The sequence below is a fragment of the Oncorhynchus mykiss genome, chromosome 1 (genome assembly GCF_057628025.1).
Source record: "Oncorhynchus mykiss isolate SJ-2025 chromosome 1, ASM5762802v1, whole genome shotgun sequence".
Classification (NCBI taxonomy): domain Eukaryota; kingdom Metazoa; phylum Chordata; class Actinopteri; order Salmoniformes; family Salmonidae; genus Oncorhynchus; species Oncorhynchus mykiss.
Genome location: NC_143022.1, coordinates 44,388,352 through 44,409,628, shown reverse-complemented (window position 1 = coordinate 44,409,628; position 21,277 = coordinate 44,388,352). Strand labels below are relative to the sequence as shown.

At 42.5% G+C, this 21,277-nt stretch overlaps 2 protein-coding genes across 5 annotated transcripts in view; one reads left to right on the top strand and one right to left on the bottom strand.

Annotated features, from left to right (window-relative positions):
• Positions 1–2,451, top strand: part of tspan33b (tetraspanin 33b) — an 11,087-nt gene extending 8,636 nt beyond the window's left edge. For both annotated transcript variants that reach the window (XM_021601741.3, XM_021601760.3), the window contains one exon: positions 982–2,451. In XM_021601741.3, the coding sequence (XP_021457416.1) occupies positions 982–1,050 (69 nt within the window). In that variant the 3' untranslated portion in view covers positions 1,051–2,451. The remainder of the gene's footprint in view (positions 1–981) is intronic.
• On the bottom strand, positions 1,249–21,277 carry ttc38 (tetratricopeptide repeat domain 38). Of its 3 annotated transcripts, XM_021601720.3 has the most exons (14): positions 21,114–21,277; positions 20,512–20,589; positions 17,723–17,804; positions 16,944–17,118; positions 13,645–13,818; positions 11,629–11,704; positions 11,267–11,386; positions 10,791–10,850; positions 10,568–10,606; positions 8,201–8,282; positions 7,884–8,058; positions 3,614–3,773; positions 2,659–2,732; positions 1,249–1,668 (listed from the first exon to the last, which is right to left on the bottom strand). In XM_021601720.3, exons 1-14 carry the CDS (start codon positions 21,141–21,143, stop codon positions 1,581–1,583), a joined length of 1,413 nt encoding a protein of 470 aa, XP_021457395.3. In that variant the 5' UTR covers positions 21,144–21,277; the 3' UTR covers positions 1,249–1,580. The 3 variants fall into 3 exon arrangements, with proteins under 3 accessions (XP_021457395.3, XP_090087745.1, XP_090087756.1); XM_090231619.1 differs by lacking the exons at positions 16,944–17,118; positions 17,723–17,804 and having other exon boundaries at positions 21,114–21,240; XM_090231630.1 differs by lacking the exons at positions 16,944–17,118; positions 17,723–17,804; positions 20,512–20,589; positions 21,114–21,277 and adding an exon at positions 13,923–14,030.

Genomic DNA, 21,277 nt, shown 5'->3' with positions numbered 1-21,277 from the left:
ACATACAGGAGGTGGAGTGGGGAACACCAGCCTTCTCATAGTGGGTCTGCATACAACAGAAATGAGGCACAGGCAGATTTTAGATTCAGGTTGGGATGATAAAACCCACCACTGAGATGGTGGCCTACTTACCACATCATGTAAGATATTATCCATGCCTATATTCCCTCACATCCTGAGTGTGAGACACTCATGAATCACATCCCTATAATAGCCTTGAAAGCTTTCAAAATGTGGGATAATTTAAGTTGGTGTTTAATTAAGTTGCATGACTCACCCACTCTTGTCTGCTGGTACAGTAGCTCATTTCTCAGAGTGCTGTGTGCAGTTTGTACAGTCACTAATGAACGGGGCTGCTCACTACTCTCATCTGTCACTTCTCTCTCCGCCTCCAGTTTCTCCATCGATCCCTTTTTCTCTCTATCCCTCGCTCTGATATTCCACTGATTTGGTCTCCTCCGAGAGGGAAGTGTGTAAATTACCCACGAGTCACGTCAAAACAATTGCCTTACAATTCCGACAGCTTTGATGTGGCATCGTATTCAAGAGCAGGAGTCAATGCCTACTTTCCCTGTCTCTTCATTTATTTAACTGTTGTTTACATCACCCGATGCTGTGATCACTTGCACAAAAAAAGCTCCTATTGATGCAAGTTAAAACAAACACAATGTGTTAAGGTCAAAGAATAACTATCAGACTCTGCAGTCTTTTCATGCAGATGTTAGATGACATTTGCTAAGCAATAGAATTGTATCCACTGTGCATGGTAAAGCCACGCAAGTTTTGACCTTCAGAGACTGTTCTTAGTAAGCCGTATTAAGCTTTATCTAAGAGTGGCGGTGTTGGGAGTGAGTTAGCACCCAGCCTGCGACCCAAATGAGACCCTATTCCACATACTGGGCTCGGAACAAAACTAGTGCACTGTGTAGGGAATAGGGTGCTATTTGGGACGCAGCCAGAGTGTGTTCTTGTCTCTGTCAGATTGCAGGCATTGTGCTCTCCCAGATCCTCATCTCTCAGATCCAGGATGAGATCAGCTCAGTGTTGTGAGAAGAAGATGGCCCGACCGACACAGAAAATAACAGAACAACTAGGAGAGAACAGAGAAGAAGTACTGGCCACTCCAGTTAACAAAGGGCATCCATCTACGGTTACATTACACAGCCTTCGGAGCATCTGATTTAGTGGTGTGCTGTATAGACCGTATGGAAGTGTGTCATTATATGCTGGACTTAGATGACTAAAGGCTGACATTGGAAGTGTTTATTTATTATATGATTTATATTGACATGAGGATATTCTTTTCTGAAAAGGATGCATTATTTATATTTCAAAGTGTGATTGCTAATATAATTTGCTATATGAGACTGTAAATGTTGTGTTACAGAACATTCAATTGAACATACTTTTTGACAAATGTTGAAGTTCTAGAAATCATTGGATAGTGAACATGTTGATGATCATTTCTATTAGGTCCACGTAACTGAAGAATAAAGGCCACATTCATCAGCCAAACATCCAGTCAATTTGGGGAGGGTACCTCTGCAGTAGCCCCTGGTCCAGACTCAGTGACACCCAGGTTAGGCATGCAGGACATGGGCTCTCTGGATCAGCCGGTCAGTGAGGGGAGAGTTGGGCTTCGTTGCCTCACGCTCCACCAACAAACATCTCCAGAAGGACAACACAAGACAAAAAAAAGGACAGTTCTAGATTGAGTTCTTTAGAGTAGAACATCTAACTGGAGAACAAAAGGCACTCTGCAACGGTAATCAGTAGATACAGTACACTGTATACAGATCATTGTGTACTGTATTGCACCCAGACACGCTTGCATTTTACAGACTTCAGGGGGTGTCAATAAGGACAAGCTTAGCCATGAGAACATACTGATGAAATTCAACAGTCAAGATATTGTTTCTTCTTCTACTTCCCTGACGAGGGAGCACAGGGAGCACAAGACGAGAGAAAATAAAATCTTACTGGACAGAGGACCATTTTCTTAGTCATGTGTATTATATTGTACAGAGAAATCAATAGTGTATTTTAGCCATTCACTTTTGTTGGGTTCTAACTTGAAAAAAGGTATTCCTGTCATTATATTAGAACATATTGATCACGTTACATGTATAATAAATGCTTTGTGTCTCGGATCAATGAAAGGGTGAATAGGAACTCTGTGTATGAAAAGTTACTATGGGAGAAAAGGGAAACAGAGTATGACATCACTTGTAAACATCCTGGAGAAGTGACCGGATCAAGAGCAGCTGCTACCAGACGGCTCCATCAACGAAGACGACAGCACAACCGTTAGGCAGTATTGGGCAACAGATAGCAGTTGAGAAGTTACACCCCTCATCTCATCTGGACATATAAATGGTTGTTTGATCATGTGCAAAGTGTGATTGCAGCTGAGGCACCCAGTGGGTTGAATAAAATGGGTTAGAGCTTTTACTAGTTGTGCGTTTGAGTTAACTCCTGTTTGTTCAGAACCCAACACTTTTTTTCTCATCAATGTCTATTTTGAGAAAGAAACATGCTCGGCATCTACGTCATTGTCCAATCACAGTGGCACAGCATTGAAGTGACCTCGGGGCTAATAACAGAGCAAATCGGAGTAAAAAGCCTTTCAATTGGAGGCAGCCCATCAATGTATTTTACCTGGCTAATTTCTGGTGATGAGTCACTCCTGACTTCATTGCTGCGTGAATCAGCAGCAGATTAAAGACGTCTCTCTGAGAAATGGAACAAACAAGGCAATTACAATACACACTAGACCCAACATATGTTTTTACCACAGAACATACTGTGTCTACCCCTCTGGATCATGTTCACTAGGGCACACCATTTCAAAAAGGTTGTGCAACGGAAAAAAAAACATCTTATTGGACAAGTTCGGGTAGCACCTGTCCGTTTTCTTCCCAAGTGAATACGACCCTGCTGTTGTACCCATAGAAATAAGAATGAATAGAAAGGGCATCTCCATTCAGGTCAATGATAACATAATGGGTATACTGGCAGCCATTTTGAGTGTACAGTACCCATGCCAGGAAGTAAAAGCAGGAAGAGTACCCTTCAATCTATGCTGTGATTTGTTGTGTCATCTCTACTGACATTACATGAGCCACATCGGTTAGCATCATTTAAAATGTCAATCCAGCATCAGTTGATGGAACATTCCAAATTACCATGGAAATTATTGCATCACAATACCAGGCAGCCATTGAGTGTACCCATGAGTTTACCAGTCAATTGCCAGGGTAAGAGCTTCCAAGCCCATTCATTCTTAGTTCTATGGTTGTACCTAAATAAGGATCATTTCCCTATGAACAGCGCCTAAGGACGATTGTATTGTGGTTAAATGATTTATCACTCATTGCATTGTGCTTTACATTCCCATAGGCCTATTAGAAACACAGACTGCCATAGCCTGAATGCCTCAGTGAGTGTTCGTCAAAGGTCCTTTTTTCTGACATAGATTATATATATTCCTGGTCTAAAAAGCACTTCCAGAAAGGACATTCCCTATTGAACATGCTTTTCACTCCAGGCGTAGGTTTGAAAGCCCATAGAGCTTCTGAAAACCCCCCGATGGTTCACAAAATTTGGGGCTCACCTGCGCGTCACTGCCTCCTATCTCCATCATGCGGTAGCGTATGGGCTGCAGGAGCTCCACGGCACGGCTGTAGTTGCCCTGGTCGTACTCCAGCAGGGCCTGACACATGGGCAGCCCCACGCTGCCAGCCAGCAGGTGCTGGTAGTTCTCCTCTGGAACACTAGACACACAGCAGGAGAGAAGATCGAAGACAATAGAGATGTCAAAAGCCCTATTATACTTACAAAAAAAATAAAAAAATGTATGCTCTCACTGAACTGTATGTGATCCCTGCAGAAATGGTGTCACCATGGTGTTTCTAGCAAAACGAGGTCTGAGGTTTATTCTGTACTGTCAAATACAGTTCATGACCAGAAGCTTCAGGGCATCATTCACACACAGCCAGACTAAAAGGTAAATTGGATTTACAAAATGTTGTAGGATTAACATCTGATAATAGATACTGTAGGGCATTACTGCATGTGATTGCAGAAGAGAGAAACACGTGAAACTGTCTAAAACGACAACACATCCCACCAGACAGAGTTGCTTTCATAAAATCTCTAGACTAGACCATGCATTATGATTCCTAGACATTGGTGTGAAACAGGGTTGCATTTGATCACCTATTCAGTTCTCAATGTATATTTATGATTTTACTCTGGCCATCAAAGCCCTAGAAAAAGGTGTCCGTCTAAACAATTTTATATGCAAATGGGATCATATTGAGCTCTGAAACTGAAGATGAGCTTCAAGAAAATGGTAAATATTGTTAACTGGTGTGAACAATGGAAACTGAATATCAATGTAGACAAAAAGCAGTACTCTATAGAAAAAAAAAACTAGAACACCTTTAATGTTCTCCTGCCATATTAACGTTGTCAGTGAGCACAAGTATCTGGGGTTGATTATTAATACATTTTTGGATTACAATGTGTCTGTTAAGTATGAAGCTAACCATGTGAATTGTGCCCTTGGTGCCATCATTACAAAGTGTAAAGTCATGGGTGGCCTACCTTGTAAATGTGTATGTACTTTCTGTAATGGTGGTTCTGTTGAAACTGAAGCTCATACAACGAAATAAGGGATGATCTTTGTCAGCTGTCCAGCCAAAATTAACATTTTCACGGTCTTGATGAAAATAAATAGTGACGTTTTATCCAGTAACAATAACGGAAATGCCTGCGCCAAAGCCTGCCACCACCGTATCCTCCAACAGAGAGGTTTCTTTAGAAGTGCCTAATTGTCCTTTCATTCACTGTACTTTGCTTATGCAAACGTGTATAGATGATGTAATGCATTATAGATGTCTGTACCATGTTTGATTTTTGAGACACTAAAAACTCACTTTGAGTGGTCTAGAATGTGGTTTTAAAGAAATCAGGTTTTTGTATAATAGTGGCGTGATATGTTTTCTAACTCTGCATGCATCACTGTTCACCTACACGGAAACAAAGGAAGCCTCAAAGGAATCAAATAAACGATGAGTATAATTTTTGGTAGCCTACTCTGTCACAGTACTTATATTTTGGTATTATTTGGGAAATTACACTCGACCACTAGGACCAGACAAATGGTGGTGGTAAACATCAGGCGATCTATAAAGTGGCTGGGGATCTCACCAAACAACACAAGAAACACCACATAAGATAAAGGATTTTACTACAGTCAACTCTACGGCTCAACACACATTTAAGATAACCACTACTGCTAAGTTTGTGTCTATTAGCTACCATCCACTCACCTGGTGACATTGGCTAGTTAGTTTATTTAACCAGGTAGGTCAGTTGAGAACAAGCTCTGACAGCTGCTGCTTAAAGTTAGACTCCAGCTTCAGTGATTTTTGCAATTCGTTCCAGTCATTGGCAGCAGAGGACTGGAAGGAAAGGCGGCCAAAGGAAGTGTTGGGGATGACAAGTGAAATATACCCGTTGGGGCACGTGCTACTATGGTGACCAGTGAGCTGAGATAAGTCAGGGCTTTGCCTAGCAAAGACTTATAGATGACCTGGAGCCAGTGGGTTTGGCGACGAATATATAGTGGGTTCGCGCCCAGGCTCTGTCGTAACTGGGTTCGCGCCCAGGCTCTGTCGTAACCGGCCGCGACCGGGAGGTCCGTGGGGCGACGCACAATTGGCCTAGCGTTGTCCGGGTTAGGGAGGGTTTGGCCGGTAGGGAAATCCTTGTCTCATCGCGCACCAGCGAATCCTGTGGCGGGCCGGGCGCAGTGCGCGCTAACCAAGGTTGCCAGGTGCACAGTGTTTCCTCCGACACATTGGTGCGGCTGGCTTCCGGGTTGGATGGCGCTGTGTTAAGAAGCAGTGCGGCTTGGGTTGTGTATCGGAGGATGCATGACTTTCAACCTTTGTCTCTCCCGAGCCCGTACGGAAGTTGTAGCGATGAGACAAGATAGTAGCTACTAAACAATTGGATACCACGAAATTAGGGAGAAAAAGGGGTAAAAAAAATACAAATATAGTGAGGGCCAGCCAACAAGAGCATACAGGTCGCAGTGGTGGGGAGTATATGGAGCTTTGGTGACAAAACAGATGGCACTGTGATAGCAAACTGGATGTAGTCTGAGTAGAGTGTTATAAATGACATCGCTGAAGTCAAGGATCAGTAGGATAGTCAGTTTTACGAGGGTATGTTTGGCAGCATGAGTGAGGGAGGCTTTGTTGCAAAATAGGAAGCTGATTCTAGATTTAATTTTGGATTGGAGACACTTAATGCGAGTCTGGAAGGAGAGTTTACAGTTACCAGGCACCTAGGTATTTGTAGTTGTCCACATATTCTAGGTCAGAACCGTCCAGAGTAGTGATGCTAGTCAGGCGGGGGGGTGCGGGCAGCAATCAGTTGAAGAGAATGCACTTAGTTTTACTAGCATTTAAAAGCAGTTGGAGGCCACGGAAGGAGTTTTGTATGGCGTTGAAGCTCGTTTGGAGGAGTCCAAAGAAAGGCCAGATGTATACAGAATGGTGTCGTCTGCGTAGAGGTGGATCAGGGAATCACAAGCAGCAAGAGCAACGTCATTGATATATACAGAGAAAAGAGTCGGCCCGAGAATTGAACCCTGTGGCACCCCCATAGAGACTGCCAGAGGTCCGGATAAAAGGCCCTCCAATTTGACACACTGAACTCTGAGAAGTAGTTGGTGAACCAGGCGAGGCAGTCATTTGAGAAGGCAAGTCTATTGAGTCTGCCGATAAGAACGCTGTGATTGACAGAAAGCCTTGGCCAGGTCGATGAAGACGGCTGCACAGTACTGTCTTTTATCGATGGCGGTTATGATATTGTTTAAGACCGTGGAGCGTGGCTGAGGTGCACCCATGACCAGTCGTAGAAAAATGCTTATTGAAATGATCGATTATCGTAGATTTATCGGTGGTGACAGTGTTCCCTATCCTCAGTGCAATGGGCAGCTGGGAGGAGGTGCTCTTATTCTCCATGGACTTTACAGTGTCCCAGAACTTTTTGGAGTTAGTGCTACAGGAAACCATTTTCTGTTTGAGAAAGCTAGCCTTCGCTTTCTTAACTGACTATAAATCGGTTCCTCACTTCCCTGAAAAGTTGCATATCACGGGGGCTATTCGATGCTAATGCAGAACACCACAGGATGTTTTTGTGCTGGTCAAGGGCAGTCAAGTCTGGGGTGAACCAAGGGCTATATCTGTTCTTAGTTCTACATTTTTGAACGGGGCATGCTCATTTAATTAAGATGGTGAGAAAATCAGTTTTGAAGAGCAACCAGACATCCTCTATTGACGGGATGAGGTCAATATCCTTCCAGGATACCCGGATGCAAATTGTCATAACAGAAAGCATTACGCAAGCAAAATTAATTGACCAAAAGCGCATCTGAAAGAGCCCAGTCGGCCAATTCAAAATAGAATTGAGTTTCTCTCCTCACTTTGGGAATTGATTTTTCCCCTCTCAAAAAGCTGCATTGGCCCAAAGGTGCCTTGGCTGCCTCCACGCTACATTTTCCTGTTACGTAACAACCAGAAACATGACAACTGCCCAGGATTGGATTTTTTGGCAGAAGGGGTTGTTCGCTGAGGAACATAGTGTATAGAGCCTGTGGTCAGGGGTGTCAGAACACATTACAGCCACACACACGTAAACACCACAACCTGTGGGAGAGCGCAACAGAGAGCAACCCTGAGCTCTCTCTCCACTCTGAGGCTTATCCCTCTCACCCCACCAGTCATACTCCCACTCGTTTCCTCCTCGTGTGTTATGTAAGGGGGCTGTGTAGGAGTTTCATAAGCCAGCGGTGGTGTGGTGCTCACTTGGCCCGCTCCCGGAGGCCCTCCAGCAGGCGCTGGGACTGGGCCGCTCCCCCGGACTCCTTGGCTCCCAGCGACGACATGAGGAAGTGGAGGTCGTTGAACAACAGCACATGGTCGTCAGTGTGGGGCTCTGTGAGTTGTTGCAGCTCCCGCCAGCGGTCCTTCACGCACACACCTGACACACAGGAAGAAAGTAAATCAAAAGACACACAAACATTGAACACAAGCCTATCGATAAGACACACACACACCTGACTAGACACTAGATACACATTGAGTGCACGTAACAGTAAACTTGAGCAGTAAGCATGTCTAACCCTCCATCTCCAGTCTGTAGAGTAGAGAGCAGGCGTCCACAGTGTCCAGCATGGCCCCTGAAGCCCTACCGCGCCGAGACACCTGAGGGGAAACAGTCACTTCTGTTCAGTACACAGCCGTATGTCACAACCTGTGACTTCAGCCGTATGGGTAACTATGTGTTTAAATGCCTCTCCAACAAGGGAATATCAATTTGCTCATTTTTATTTTACCTTTATTTAACTAGGCAAGTAAGTTAAGAACAAATTCTTATTTTCAATAACGGCCTAGGAACAGTGGGTTAACTGCCTGTTCAGGGGCAGAACGACAGATTTGTTGTACCTTGTCAGCTCGGGGATTTGAACTTGCAACCTTTCGTTTACTAGTCCAACACTTTAACCACTAGGCTACCCTACCACCTCATACTTGCTTTACTTTCTAGAATTGATACAGTAGTTCCCTATCCATTCCCAATGTACCAATAAAATAATAAGGGCAGACTTGACTGCTGTATTTAAGCAATAAGGCAGGAGGGGGTGTGGTATATGGCTGTTCTTATGCACGACGCAACACGGAGGGCTTGGATTGGCCATATACCACAAACCCCCGAGGTGCCTTATTGCTATTATAAACTGGTTACCAATGTAATTAAAGCAGTAAAACTATACGGTCTGATATACCACGGCTGTCAGCCAATCAGCATTCAGCTCTCGAACCACCCAGTTTATTTAGCATATTATAAAATTACAGCATATATTCCAGAGACACAATGTAGCTTTACTGTTCATATTTTCCAGGGCCGTAACTGCATACGAGGACACATGTTTTCTAATAAAAATAACAGAATATATAACACACAGTCAATAGTTTGGACACACCTAATCATTCAAGGGCTTTTCTTTATTTTGTACTTTTTTCTACATTGTAGACTATGAAATAACACATATGGAATCATGTTGTAAGGGGAAAAAACATATATAAAAAGTGTTAACCAAATCAAAATATATTTTACATTTGAGATTCTTCAAAGTAGCCACCCTTTGCCTTGACAGCTTTGCACTCATTATCTCAACCAGCTTCATGAGGTAGTCACCTGGAATGCATTTCAATTAACAGGTGTGCCCTCTTAAAAGTTAATTTGTGGAATTTCTTAACTTCTGAATGCGTTTGAGCCAATCACTTGTGTTGTGACAAGGTAGGGGTAGTATACAGAAGATAGCCCTATTTGGTAAAAGACCAAGTCCATGTTATGGAAAGAACAAATAAGCAAAGAGAAACAGCCCATCGGTCAGTCAATACGGAACATTTAAAGAACTTTGAACGTTTCTTCAAGTGCAGTCGCAAAAACCATCAAGCACTATGCTGAAACTGGCTCTCATGAGGACCGCCACAAGAAAGGAAGAGCCAAATTTACCTCTGCTGCAGAGATTAAGTTCATTAGAGTTACCAGCCTCAGAAATTGCAGGCCAAATAAATGCTTCAGAGTTCAAGTAACGGACACATCAACATCAACTGTTCAGAGGAGACTGCATGAGTCAGGCCTTCACGGTCCAATTGCTGCAAAGAAACCACTACTAAAAGGAGACTTGCTTTTGCCAAGAAATACGAGCAATGGACATTATTTCCACCGGTCTCTGTCCTCCACATTTTAGATTTTTGGTTCCAACCGCCGTGTCTTTGTGAGATGCAGAGTAGGTGAACGGATGATGTCCGCATATGTGGTTCCCACCATGAAGGTGTGATGGTGCTTTACTAGGGACACTGTCTGTGATTTATTTAGAATTCAAGGCACACTTAACCAGCATGGCTACCACAGCATTCTGCAGCTCTACGACATCCAATCTGGTTTGCACTTAGTGGTACTATCATTTGTTTTTCAACAGGACTACTACATGATTCCATATTTGTTATTTCATAGTTTTGATGTCGTCAATATTATTTGCCAATGTAGAAAATAGTAAAAATAAAGACCCTGGAATGAGTAGTTGTGTCCCACCCACCCAAAAGTAAGTACATCCTCCCCTCTTCTGGGAAGGCTTTCCACTAGATATTGGAACATTGGAGTTTTAGTGAGGTCTGAAACTCCCTGCAGCAACCTTAGTTACGGCACTGATTTTCCCCCCATTCGCTTTGGATTTACTCTTTGCCCATAAAAATAACACACCGCTATCATGTTGTGAACAAAAAACGATTTAACTTATATTTTTGACTTTAGACCGGAATGACACACATTGACCCCCAGTCTGCAGCACAACATAACCACACCATATAGCTTTTACTCTGCTCCCATACAGTAAGTGCGGCTACAGTAGGATTCTTGAAAGGCCTTTGGTATGCCATCTGCGAGGCCAAATTAGTCTTGATGAGAACTTATTGAGAGCACTAACCTGGCTGTCAAATATGTTCAGAGCTGCATCATAATCTCCCTGCGGGGGAGAAAACACAAACAAATCCAAATTGAAAAACAAGTATGAGTCTTAAAGTTAATTACACAGATAATACACACTAATACAAACATGTCCAACTGTAATCAACTTCACACTTCAGAGAACCCACGGAAAGGTACAACAAATATAAATTGCGATTGGAGTATCTCATTACAATCTGTACCTTTTCGATGAAGTATAGGGCCCAATGCCAGTAGTTGTGACAGGCTAGCATGTCACATCCCTGCAAATGAAAACGTCAAAGTTAATTACGTATTTACACAGATAGTTGAAGCCTAGCCTGGTGCCAGAGCTGTATGCATTGGCATGAAAATGACTATAGGAGTTGGGGCGGCAGGTGGCCTAGTGGTTAGAGCGTTGGGCCAGTAACTGAAAGGTAGCTGGATTGAATCTCCGAGATGACAAGGTAAAAATCTGGCGTTCTGCTACTGAAAAGGGCAGTTAACCCACTGTTCCTCAGTAGGCCTTCATTGTAAATAATGGATTTGTTCTTAACTGACTTGCCTAGTTAAATAAAAAAGGTGATTTTTATTTTTTTTCAAGGAGCTGGCAAGTCAGCACAAACAGATCTGGTACCAGGCCATATTGAGGTGTTGAATGACACAACATGCAGCAGATGGACTCGTGATGAAAACCCACCGCCCAGTCTTTCTCTGTGCTCTCCATGAACTTGAGGCCCTTTTCCACCTCAGCCTTCATCTCGTAGACGTGGGCTACAGAGTGGACACACCAGGCATCCTCCGGGGTTAGAGCCAGACCCTGGGGGTTAGTGGAGAAGATTGTAGATTGAACTACCTCATGGTAGCACATTGGTCAGTCTAGTCGATTGCCTACGCAACAGAAACGTCTGCACAGTAATAGACATCTTCTGAATGTGGTTTGATTGCCATCAAGGTTGGACAATTTAACCAGCGGAGGTCATCGTTGCATGACGACAGAATTAATGATTTACAGCTCCAAATCATTTCCATGGCAAATTGACACCGCCAGAAACATCTTACCTCTTTAGCTATTTTCTCAGCCTGGTCATAAAAATGAGTCTCCAGAAGTCCAAAGGAATATAAGCCCTTTAGGTAGCTGCAGGAAAAGGCAAAGGAAGTACAAGTATTAAAGCAGTGCTACAGCAATAGCAGACCCGAGGCAAGCTAGCTAGGTCAATATTCGTGTAGTGCATTTAAGGATGAATTATAACGCCCTATAATAAATAGCCATCCATTTGTTTTCGAGGAAAAAAGAAAAGACTCATAGAAAAGGGTCTGAATACTTATGTAAAGAAGGTTTCTGTTTTTTTATTTAAAAAAAAAAAAGTTTTAAAATGGGATCCTTCGATTTGAAATCGACTGTTGGGACTCATGGTCTGACTGCCAGCGGTGATTGTTGATCACAGTAAACACTTATACACAGAGGCAATTACTGTCTAGCCGAGAGGGAGCCTATGATGAAATACTATGAGTTATTTAACAAGAATGGCCCTCAAGAGTTCACATGATATGAAAAATACAGTATTACCAAGGCTATATCTGACTGACACCTTGCGTCTCAGTACTTGAAAAAAATAAATACGTATATAAGGAAATCAGTCAACTGAAATGAATTCATTAGGCCCTAATCTATGACCTTCACATGACTGGGAATATAGAGACGCATCTGTTGGTCTGATACCTTAAAAGCTACACGACATCTCCTTCGCACAGAGTTGATTAGGTTGTTGATTGTGGCCTGTGGAATGTTGTCCCACTCCCTTCAATGACTGTGTGAAGTTAATGGAAACTGGAACACGTTGATCCAGAGCATCCCACACATGCTCAATGGGTGACATGTCTGGTGAGTATGCAGGCCATGAAAGAACCACCATTTTCAGCTTCCAGGAATTATGTACCAATTCTTGCGTCATGGGGCCGTGCATTATCGTGCTGAAACATGATGTCAGCGGATGAACGGCACGACAATGGGCCTCAGGATCTCATCATGATATCTCTGTGAATTCAAATATGCTTATGCCTGCCGATACCATAACCCCACTGCCACCATGGGGCACTCTGTTCACATCAGCAAACCGCTCAATCACACGACACCATACTGCCATCTGTCCGGTACATTTGAAACTGGGATTCATCCATGAAGAGCACACTTCACCAGCGAGCCAGTGGCCATAGAAGGTGAGCATTTGCCCACTGAAGTCGGTTACGACGCTAAACTGCAGTCAGGTCAAGACATTGGTGAGGATGACGAGCAAGCAGATGAGTTTCCCTGACACGGTTTCTGACAGTTTTTGTGCAGAAATTCTTTGGTTGTGCAAACCCACAGTTTCATCAGCTGTCCCGTTGGCTGATCGCAGATGATCCCGCAGGTGAAGAAGCAGAACGTGGAGGTCCTGGGCTGGCGTGGTTACATGTGGTCTGTGGTTGTGAGGACAGTTGGGAATACTGCCAAATTCTGTAATACGATGTTAGAGGCAGCTTATGGTAGAACGAGTTACATTAAATTCTCTGGCAACAGCTCTGGTGTGCATTTCTGCAGTCAGCATGCCAGTTACACAGTCCCCCAAAACTGCACATTTTTGACTGGACTTTTGTCACCAGCACAAGGTGCACCTGTGTAATGAGCATGCTATTTAAAATCAGATGTTTGATATTCCATCCACCTGACAGGCAAGGAATATCTTGGCAAATGAGAAATGCTCACTAACATGGATGGAAACAAATTTGTGCACAAAATCAGAGAAATAAGCTTTTTGTGCATATGCAACATTTCTGGGATATTTTATTTCAGCTCATGAAACCAACACTTTACAAGTTGCATTTATATTTTTGTTCAGTGTAAATGCCATGAACCTATCACAATGCCCTGACAATCAGATAAGACCCCCTTGGTACAGCTAATAATTGCATATCCTCAGAGTAAAAAAAAGACCCATGTGCAATTGTTTAATGACTACCTATAGAGGGGGGGGGGGCAGATATGCCTCTCTTATAATATATAGAGGCATGTGGGGCTTTCAGTGAGGCAGCACCTACCTATAGAGAGGCATGTGGGGCTTCCAGTGAGGCAGCACCCGGGCCACAGAGTCTCTCATCTGGATCTGGGCCCCTAGGTAGAAGAAGCTGTCGTGGGCAAACTTCAGGGCGAGCAGGTCAGTAGGGTGTTCCACCAGGATCTCCTCCCAAACATCACACGCCTTAGGGAAATTCCTACAGGGGACAGACAGTAGTTATTCTCTATTGTCTTAAGTCACATTAAAACAACAGGAACGCAATGAAAGCAAATCAACATCAGATCAAATGAGAGATGTTACCTTGGTTTTAGATTGTGCTCTTGGAGATTCATATTATTTCTCTATAGCTTAGATGTATTTGTAGACTTAAGGAAGGAACTGTTTTTAGAAGCATGTGACCAAGTCATAAGGCTGAGTCGCCTGGTAAAAACAAAGATACTGGTGTGTGAATGGTCTGTTTTGCTAGGTGACCTCAATTCTCCAGGGTATTCCTTTGACCCTGTTCCAAGGCTATTACACAAGACGAGCCGAACAGATGTGGTTTTGTTTTCGCTTGTGGAATCTCTTCTGCTGTCCAAAATGTGGACCTCAATAATCAGTGCTAGTACAGTTCTATTGTCCCCTGGGATTAATAAAGTAAATCAGGGCCCGTATCCACTAAGCGTCTCCGAGTAGAAGATGGGAGGATAGAGACATTTTACTCTTACGGGTAGAAATCTATGCATGAAGCTTCTTTCGTCATCAGCGTCACACTAGTCAGATATTTAGGAGACCACATGAGCTATCCTAACCAGTTAAGTGTTACTAGCAGGTGTCTTGATAAAAGAAAAAATGCAGCGAGTCAGTGGTTCCTCCATCACATGCAAATTCTTTGGAGTTCTTAAAATAATGGTTTTGATACTTCTATATGATCAATCCATAATTAACTTAGACCTACAGTACCAATCAAAAGTTTGGACACACCTACTCCAAGGGTTTTTCTTTATTTTTACTATTTTCTACATTGTGGAATAATAGTGAAGAAATCAAAACTAATGAAATGACACATTTGGAATCATGTAACCAACAAAATAAGTGTAAATCAAAATATAATTAATATTTTAGATTCTTCAAAGTAGCCAACCTTTTCCTTGACAGCTTTGCACACACGAGGCATTCTCAACTAGCTTCAACTGGAATGCTTTTCCAACAATCTCGAAGGAGTTCCCCCATATGCTGAGCACTTGTTGACTGCTTTTCCTTCCGTTGTTCAACTCATCCCAAACCACCTCAATTGGGTTGAGGTTGGGTGATTGTGGAGGCCAGGTCATCTGATGCAGCACTCCATCACTCACTTTTCCTGTTGAAAATGAAATGATGCACAAACCAGATGGGATGACGTATCGCTGAGGTGGCCATGCTGGTTTAGTGTGCCTTAAATTCTAAATAAAATCACTCAGTGTCACCAGCAAAGCACCCCCACACTATGCTTCACAGTGGGAACCACACATGCGGAGATCATCCGTTCACCTACTCTGCGTCTCAAAAAGACACGGCGGTTGGAACCAAAAATCTCAAATTTGGACTCATCAAACCAAAGGACAGATTTCCACCGGTCTAATGTCCATTGCTCGTGTTTCTTGGCCCAGGCAAGTCTCTTCTTATTATTGGTGTCCTTTAGTAGTGGTTTCTTTGCAGTAATTCTAACATGAAGGCCTGATTTACGTAGTTACCCCTGAACAATTGATGTTGAGATCAGTCGGTTACTTGAACTCTGAAGCATTTATTTGGGCTGCAATTTCTGAGGCAGGTAACTCCAGTGAACTTATCCTCTGCAGCAGAAGTAACTCTGGGTCGTCCTTTCCTGTGGCGGTCCTCATGAGAGACAGTTTCATCATAGCGCTTGATGGCTTTTGCAACTGCACTTGAAGAAACTTAAAAAGTTACTGAAATTTTCCGCATTGACTGACCATGTTTTAAAGGAATAATGGACTGTCTTTTCTCCTTGCTTATTTGAGCTGTTCTTGCACCAAATAGGGTTATATTCTGTATACCACCCGTACAACACAACTGATTGGCACAAACGCATTAAGAAGGAAAGACATTATACAAATGAACTTTTAACTAGGCACTCCTGTTATTGAAATGCATTCCAGGTGACTAACTCATGAAGCTGGTTGAGAGAAAGCTTTGCACACTCTTGGCAGTCATCGATTTAGATTTGTTTAACACATTTTTGGTTACTACATGATTCCATGTGTTATTTCATAGTTTTGATGTCTTCACTATTATTCTACAATGTAGAATGTAAAGGAAAACCCTTGAATGGGTAGGTGTCCAAACTTTTGACAGGTACTGTACATCTTGCACTTCCGACTATGATTTCACATGAGGCCTATTACACAATTATATATACCTGAATACTTATAACCACTAAGCTAATAAACATGTTTTGCTTTTTTATTATTTAATTAGCTACATCATGTTATTTCAAGTTATCCTTTTGGAGCACAACATCACGTTGTTAAAAAAAAGATGTCTACATTGGGTATGCCTATAAGTTGGGCAATTGAAGTCATCTAGGGCTTATGTTAACGTTGTATGCAACATTATCGGCAAGTGTAATCATTATGCCGATTTGCAAAACGTCTTGCAACAGAAACCAGTCACTCCAAATGGAAAATGCAAACAAGAGTTTCTATTGGACCAACTCAGGTTGGGCCCTCCCCGCTTCGTTCCGTTTAGTTCTTAAAACGGTAAACAGTTTCTTTAATAAATACACCCCTACTGTACCAAAGCAATTTGGAGATGTTAAACGGGAGTGACAAGTGTGTTGAAGGTAATATTGTCCAAATTCTGCTTTTAACAACCATCAGAATTGGTTATGCAGGCCAACATATTAGGCAATAATTAAGAGAAGGCAAAGTGATCGTGCCAGGTGACAATTAGATCAAACTTTTTACCATTGCAACATTTGATGTACAGTCACATTCACCGTGGTTGTCTGAAGTACATTATCTATAGAGTTCACAGATGGCGATGCCGTACAGCGATTGGATATTCCCCATCATTTTGCAACAAAGTCAGAGCGTCATCACCAGCTTTCCTTTGCGGTAACTCAAACTGTCGGGATGACCAGCTGAGAAACTTATGAGTTGATTTTACTCCTGGCTTAGAGTTGGTCTGGGCAGTGTACTACCATCATCCTAAAAACCTACCGTTAGCTGTGTGTTTGTTGTCGTTTTAAAATAGGTTAACAGGATTCCTAGGACTTTCTCTGAGATGTTTTGTGGCTACAGACCCAGATCGCTCTCAGATCTCCAGTGGTTCCCTGGTTCTCACCCCTTGGAGAAGTGCTCCATGGCCCTGACGTGCAGCCTCTCCCTGGTGGTAATGTCCTGCTGGATCTGGCCGAGCTCTACAGTCCTCTTCACCGCGCTGGCCAGGCGCTCGTTCAGAAGAACCGAACTCCCTGTCCCCACCAGCTCCATCCCCGTGCTGATCACATGACCCATCACTACAGGGCACAGGGACACTTTTGGTAAGTCTGAAGGCCTAGTCAACCCCTAGATACTCATTCACTATTCTCTCAAAAGCTACAGTAGTCGTGATGAATGTAGACCCTCAGAGTTAACATCGGATAGTTGGAATTCAACCTCATAGCTCCAATCCTAGACACTTCTCAATGATCTGAAAGAATTGTATGGATGTAAAATAATATGGCCATGGCTCCACCTCGTCATCTGAAAGGAAGGTAGAATTTCCACCAGATTGGTTACACCCATCCGCTCCGTTCAGATCTATGAGAAGTGTCCTGACGTAAGGCTAGGGTTGATTTCAGACTGGGACGCTCACAGCACTGTACTACACTTCAATGTTAGCTTAATCCTCAATGTTACAATGTTGTACTGTATTTAGACTGAAGTCCTGAATGTAGCCTAGTGAGTGTCATTGCTATAGCCTTAATGCTCCAGTAACCTCTTTCGAGTGCTTGTTAATAATGTATCTTTATAGGCTGAATAGGATTCTGTGCAGGCCTACTAAGGGTTTAACACCCATACAATGCTATCTTTTTATGAGGAAAAATTGATTACCAGAAGTCTCACTATGTTCTTACATACCAAAGTCAGGGTCAGCTGACTTGACTGCAGACATGCATCCCTCGACTCCTCCAAGGTTCTCATCATTGCGCCAGGTTACATACTGGGATTTAAGATGGACGCACAAAACCCCCAAAAAATTTAACAGAATGTGTTCAGATCACAAAAAGGAACATATGTCTCTCTCCGGTAAGTTGTAAGGTTTATGTCAGCAATTATACACAATGACCATTGTTACTTTTTTTTGTCCACAAGGAAAAAGGCCATTTTAGGCTTAGGGGTTAGATTCAAGGTTACAACAGTGTAGGCTCCTTAGAGGAGGGAAGGGAGGACCATCCTAATTTCAGAAAAATGTAAAGTGAAACATTAAAAGTCATCCTTTTTACATTTTAGTCATTTACCAGACGGTCTTATCCAGATCGACTTACAGTTGGTGCATTTAAGATACTGTGATGTGTGGTTGTCCCATCTAGTGAAGTACATTTTCTTCAATAAAGTAGCTATCAGCAAAGTCAGTAAATTGTGAGTGTTAGGTGACGAGAGGCTACTTTTGTTGATAAAACTATACTTAACAAAAATGTAAACGCAACAAAAGTAAAGTGTTGGTCCAATGTTTCATAATAAAAGTCCCAAGAAAGGTTCCAAATGCAAAAAAAAGCTAATTTCTCTCAAATTTATCCATCCCCTTGACAGGTGTGGCATATAATTGTAATTTTTATTTAACCAGGCAAGTCAGTTAAGAACAAATTCTTATTTACAATGACGGCCTAGGAACAGCGGGTTAACTGCCTTGTTCAGGGGCAGAACAGATTTTTACCTTGTCAGCTTGGGTTTTCGATCTAGCAACCTTTCGGTTACTGGCCCAAAGCTCTAACCACTAAGCTAATCAAACAGCATTATCATTACACATGTGCAACTTGTGCTTGGGACAATAAAAGGTCATTCTAAAATGTGCAGTTGCAACAGATGTCTCATGTTTTGAGAGAGCGTGAAATTAGTATGCAGGAATGTCCACCAGAGCTGTTGCCAGATAATTTCATGTTAATTTCTCTACCATAAGCCACCTCTAACATCATCTTAGAGAATTTGGCAGTATATCCAACCGGACTCACAAACGCAGACCACGTGTAACCACGCCTTCCCAAATCCTCCACATCTGGCTTCTTCACCTGCGGGATCATCGGAGACCAGCCACCCCGACATCTGATGAAACTGTGGGTTTGCACAACCGAAGAATTTCTGTGCAAACTGTCAGAAACGGTCTCAGGGAAGCTCATCTGCGTGCTTGTCGTTCCCACCAGTGTCTTGACCTGCATTTGACCTTGCATTTCTATTTTTGTTCAGTGTAATTATATTCAGGTCACCAAATAACTGATTAAAACAGTTGCAATGAAAGTCTACAGCAGCCTCAACAGAACCCTCTAGGGTAGCACCATGGTGTAACCGGAGGACAGCTATTATCCATCCTCCTCTAGGTCCATTGACTTCAATACAAAACCTAGGAGGATCATGGTTCTCACCCCTTTCCATAGACTTACACAGTACTTATGACGACTTCTGGAGGACATCCACCAACCTTTCAGAGCTCTTGCAGCATGAACTGACATGTTCATCCAATCAAAGGATTTAGAGAATGAATCTAGTTCTGAACGCATGAGCTACAGCTATCTAGCACTGAAGTGCATAACGTGTGGTGAGATGACAAAGAGAGAAAGACAATAATTGAACAGTTAAAATAATTTCTTAAATTGAGAAGCAGCAGCGATGAGTGAGAAAGCGGGAGCTAGCTATATTTCATTGTATTTTATCTTACCTTTCACCTTCTTAAAGTAGCTAAATAATGCAGCTAATTTAGCCAACTCAACAACTTGACTCAAACAGAGAGGAATGCTATTCATGTTAGCCAGCAAGCTAAGGCTAGCCAACACTGCATCTCTTCCAAGTCAAGATAAACTCTATTTTATTAATTTATTGCCACGAGGCCCACCGGTGTAATTGCTATACTGCATGATAGTACACATGGATTGGATTGTGGGTTTACTAACGTGTTCGTTCTAGTAGCTATGTTGACTATGACGTTAGCTAATACGGTGAGAACGATAGTTATGGTATGAAGGTTGGGCTTAAGAGAGGTTTTTCACCTGGTGACAGACAGCTGTTGTGTTGTGCATTGAAGTGACAAGTGAAGGGAAAAGGTGAAAGGAGAGAGTGTAAATGCAAGAAGGAATTATACAAGAAGCAAAGTGATGACGCTGCATGCGGCTGCTACGAAAATGTCATCTGTGTGTGCGGATGATCGGGGGTGTTTTTATTCCAAAACGTTTATTAAACTGAAGCAAACGGAACAAAACGGAGATGGACCTGCCTGAATTTGTCCAACAGAAACTATCGTTTTAGTTAACTGTTTGGACTAATGATTACACCCCAGATCAGCTAGATGAAGGTGGTATTGAATGTGTCACCTTGATTACTCCAATTTGTCTCAACCTTTACTTTATAAACATTCATTTGTAGGCTAGGTTGTAGCTACCTTATGATGGGTATAGGGCAAATTCAAGTATCATGTAGTAGCATAAACCTATTGATTGTTACATAGAGCTGGGTGAATGGAATATCCAATATAATCCAATATGCTGTAATAGAAATAAGGCTATCCTCCCTAATCTTAAAATGACACCAACCGCCGCTGGGCTACAATTAGGTTTAGGGAAAATAGGATTTTTCATGGGAATCAATTGTTTGGTCCCCACAAAGATAGTAAAACAAATATGTGTGTGTTTGTGTGTAGACAGAGCTAATAAAATGACTACCTGTGTGAGTATAGCATCATACATTTTGCAGGCCTCATTGCTGGATGTGGACAATGGTAGACCCTCTGCCCTCCAAGCCTAAGGAAATAGAAAACGGTTATCACACTAACCTTACGTCCCTTGAGAGGAAACTAATCGGTTTGCCTTAGGATACTTTTGTTATCAAGCGGGATTTTAGTGTGTGGAGGAAATTGTCCCTCGGCCAAAGTCTGACTTCATCAGTTCATGAAACTCATTTTTTTTTTATTGACGACAGACACCTTCACTGCCTAGGCTACTGCAATAGAAAATCGTTTATCGCGATACAAATGTAGCCTACAAAAGTTACAGTAGCCTATGCAGCTTGCCGTCATGCACATTGATGTTAACGACAAAAGACAGGACAATAATGTAAAATGTAATTTATCCATTGTAAATAAAACAGTTAACCTCTATCTGAAACTTGGCATGGCCAATCAACAGCGCAGTAGCTTAATGGAAGGAAACAACCTGTGGGATGTAGCCTATTTTCTACTTTCCCGATATCATAGCCTATTGAATTTAAACAATCATAATATGCAATCCAATACATAACACGCAGCTCTGGTAATTGGTTAATTTACCTGACAATCCCTGAAACTAGACGCAATCATTTCTGCTAACTGCGGCGGTCTTCTTTTTCCTTGCGCGACTAAAAACTTTTCCGTTTCGACTGCACACACCCGCCCTTTGTACTGAGGAGATACACACAAATACCGGAGTGGACATTTCAACCAGCAAGTGGCTT

Excerpts from the sequence above, each read along its gene's own strand:
- ttc38 (XM_021601720.3), bottom strand. The coding sequence starts at position 21,143 with ATGATTGCGTCTAGTTTCAGGGATTGTCAG. Across the intron at positions 10,607-10,790 it reads CCCTATACTTCATCGAAAAG|GGAGATTATGATGCAGCTCT; the intron begins GTACAGATTGTA and ends TCTCCCCCGCAG. Across the intron at positions 2,733-3,613 it reads TAGGAGGCAGTGACGCGCAG|AGAGACGTCTTTAATCTGCT; the intron begins GTGAGCCCCAAA and ends TCCATTTCTCAG.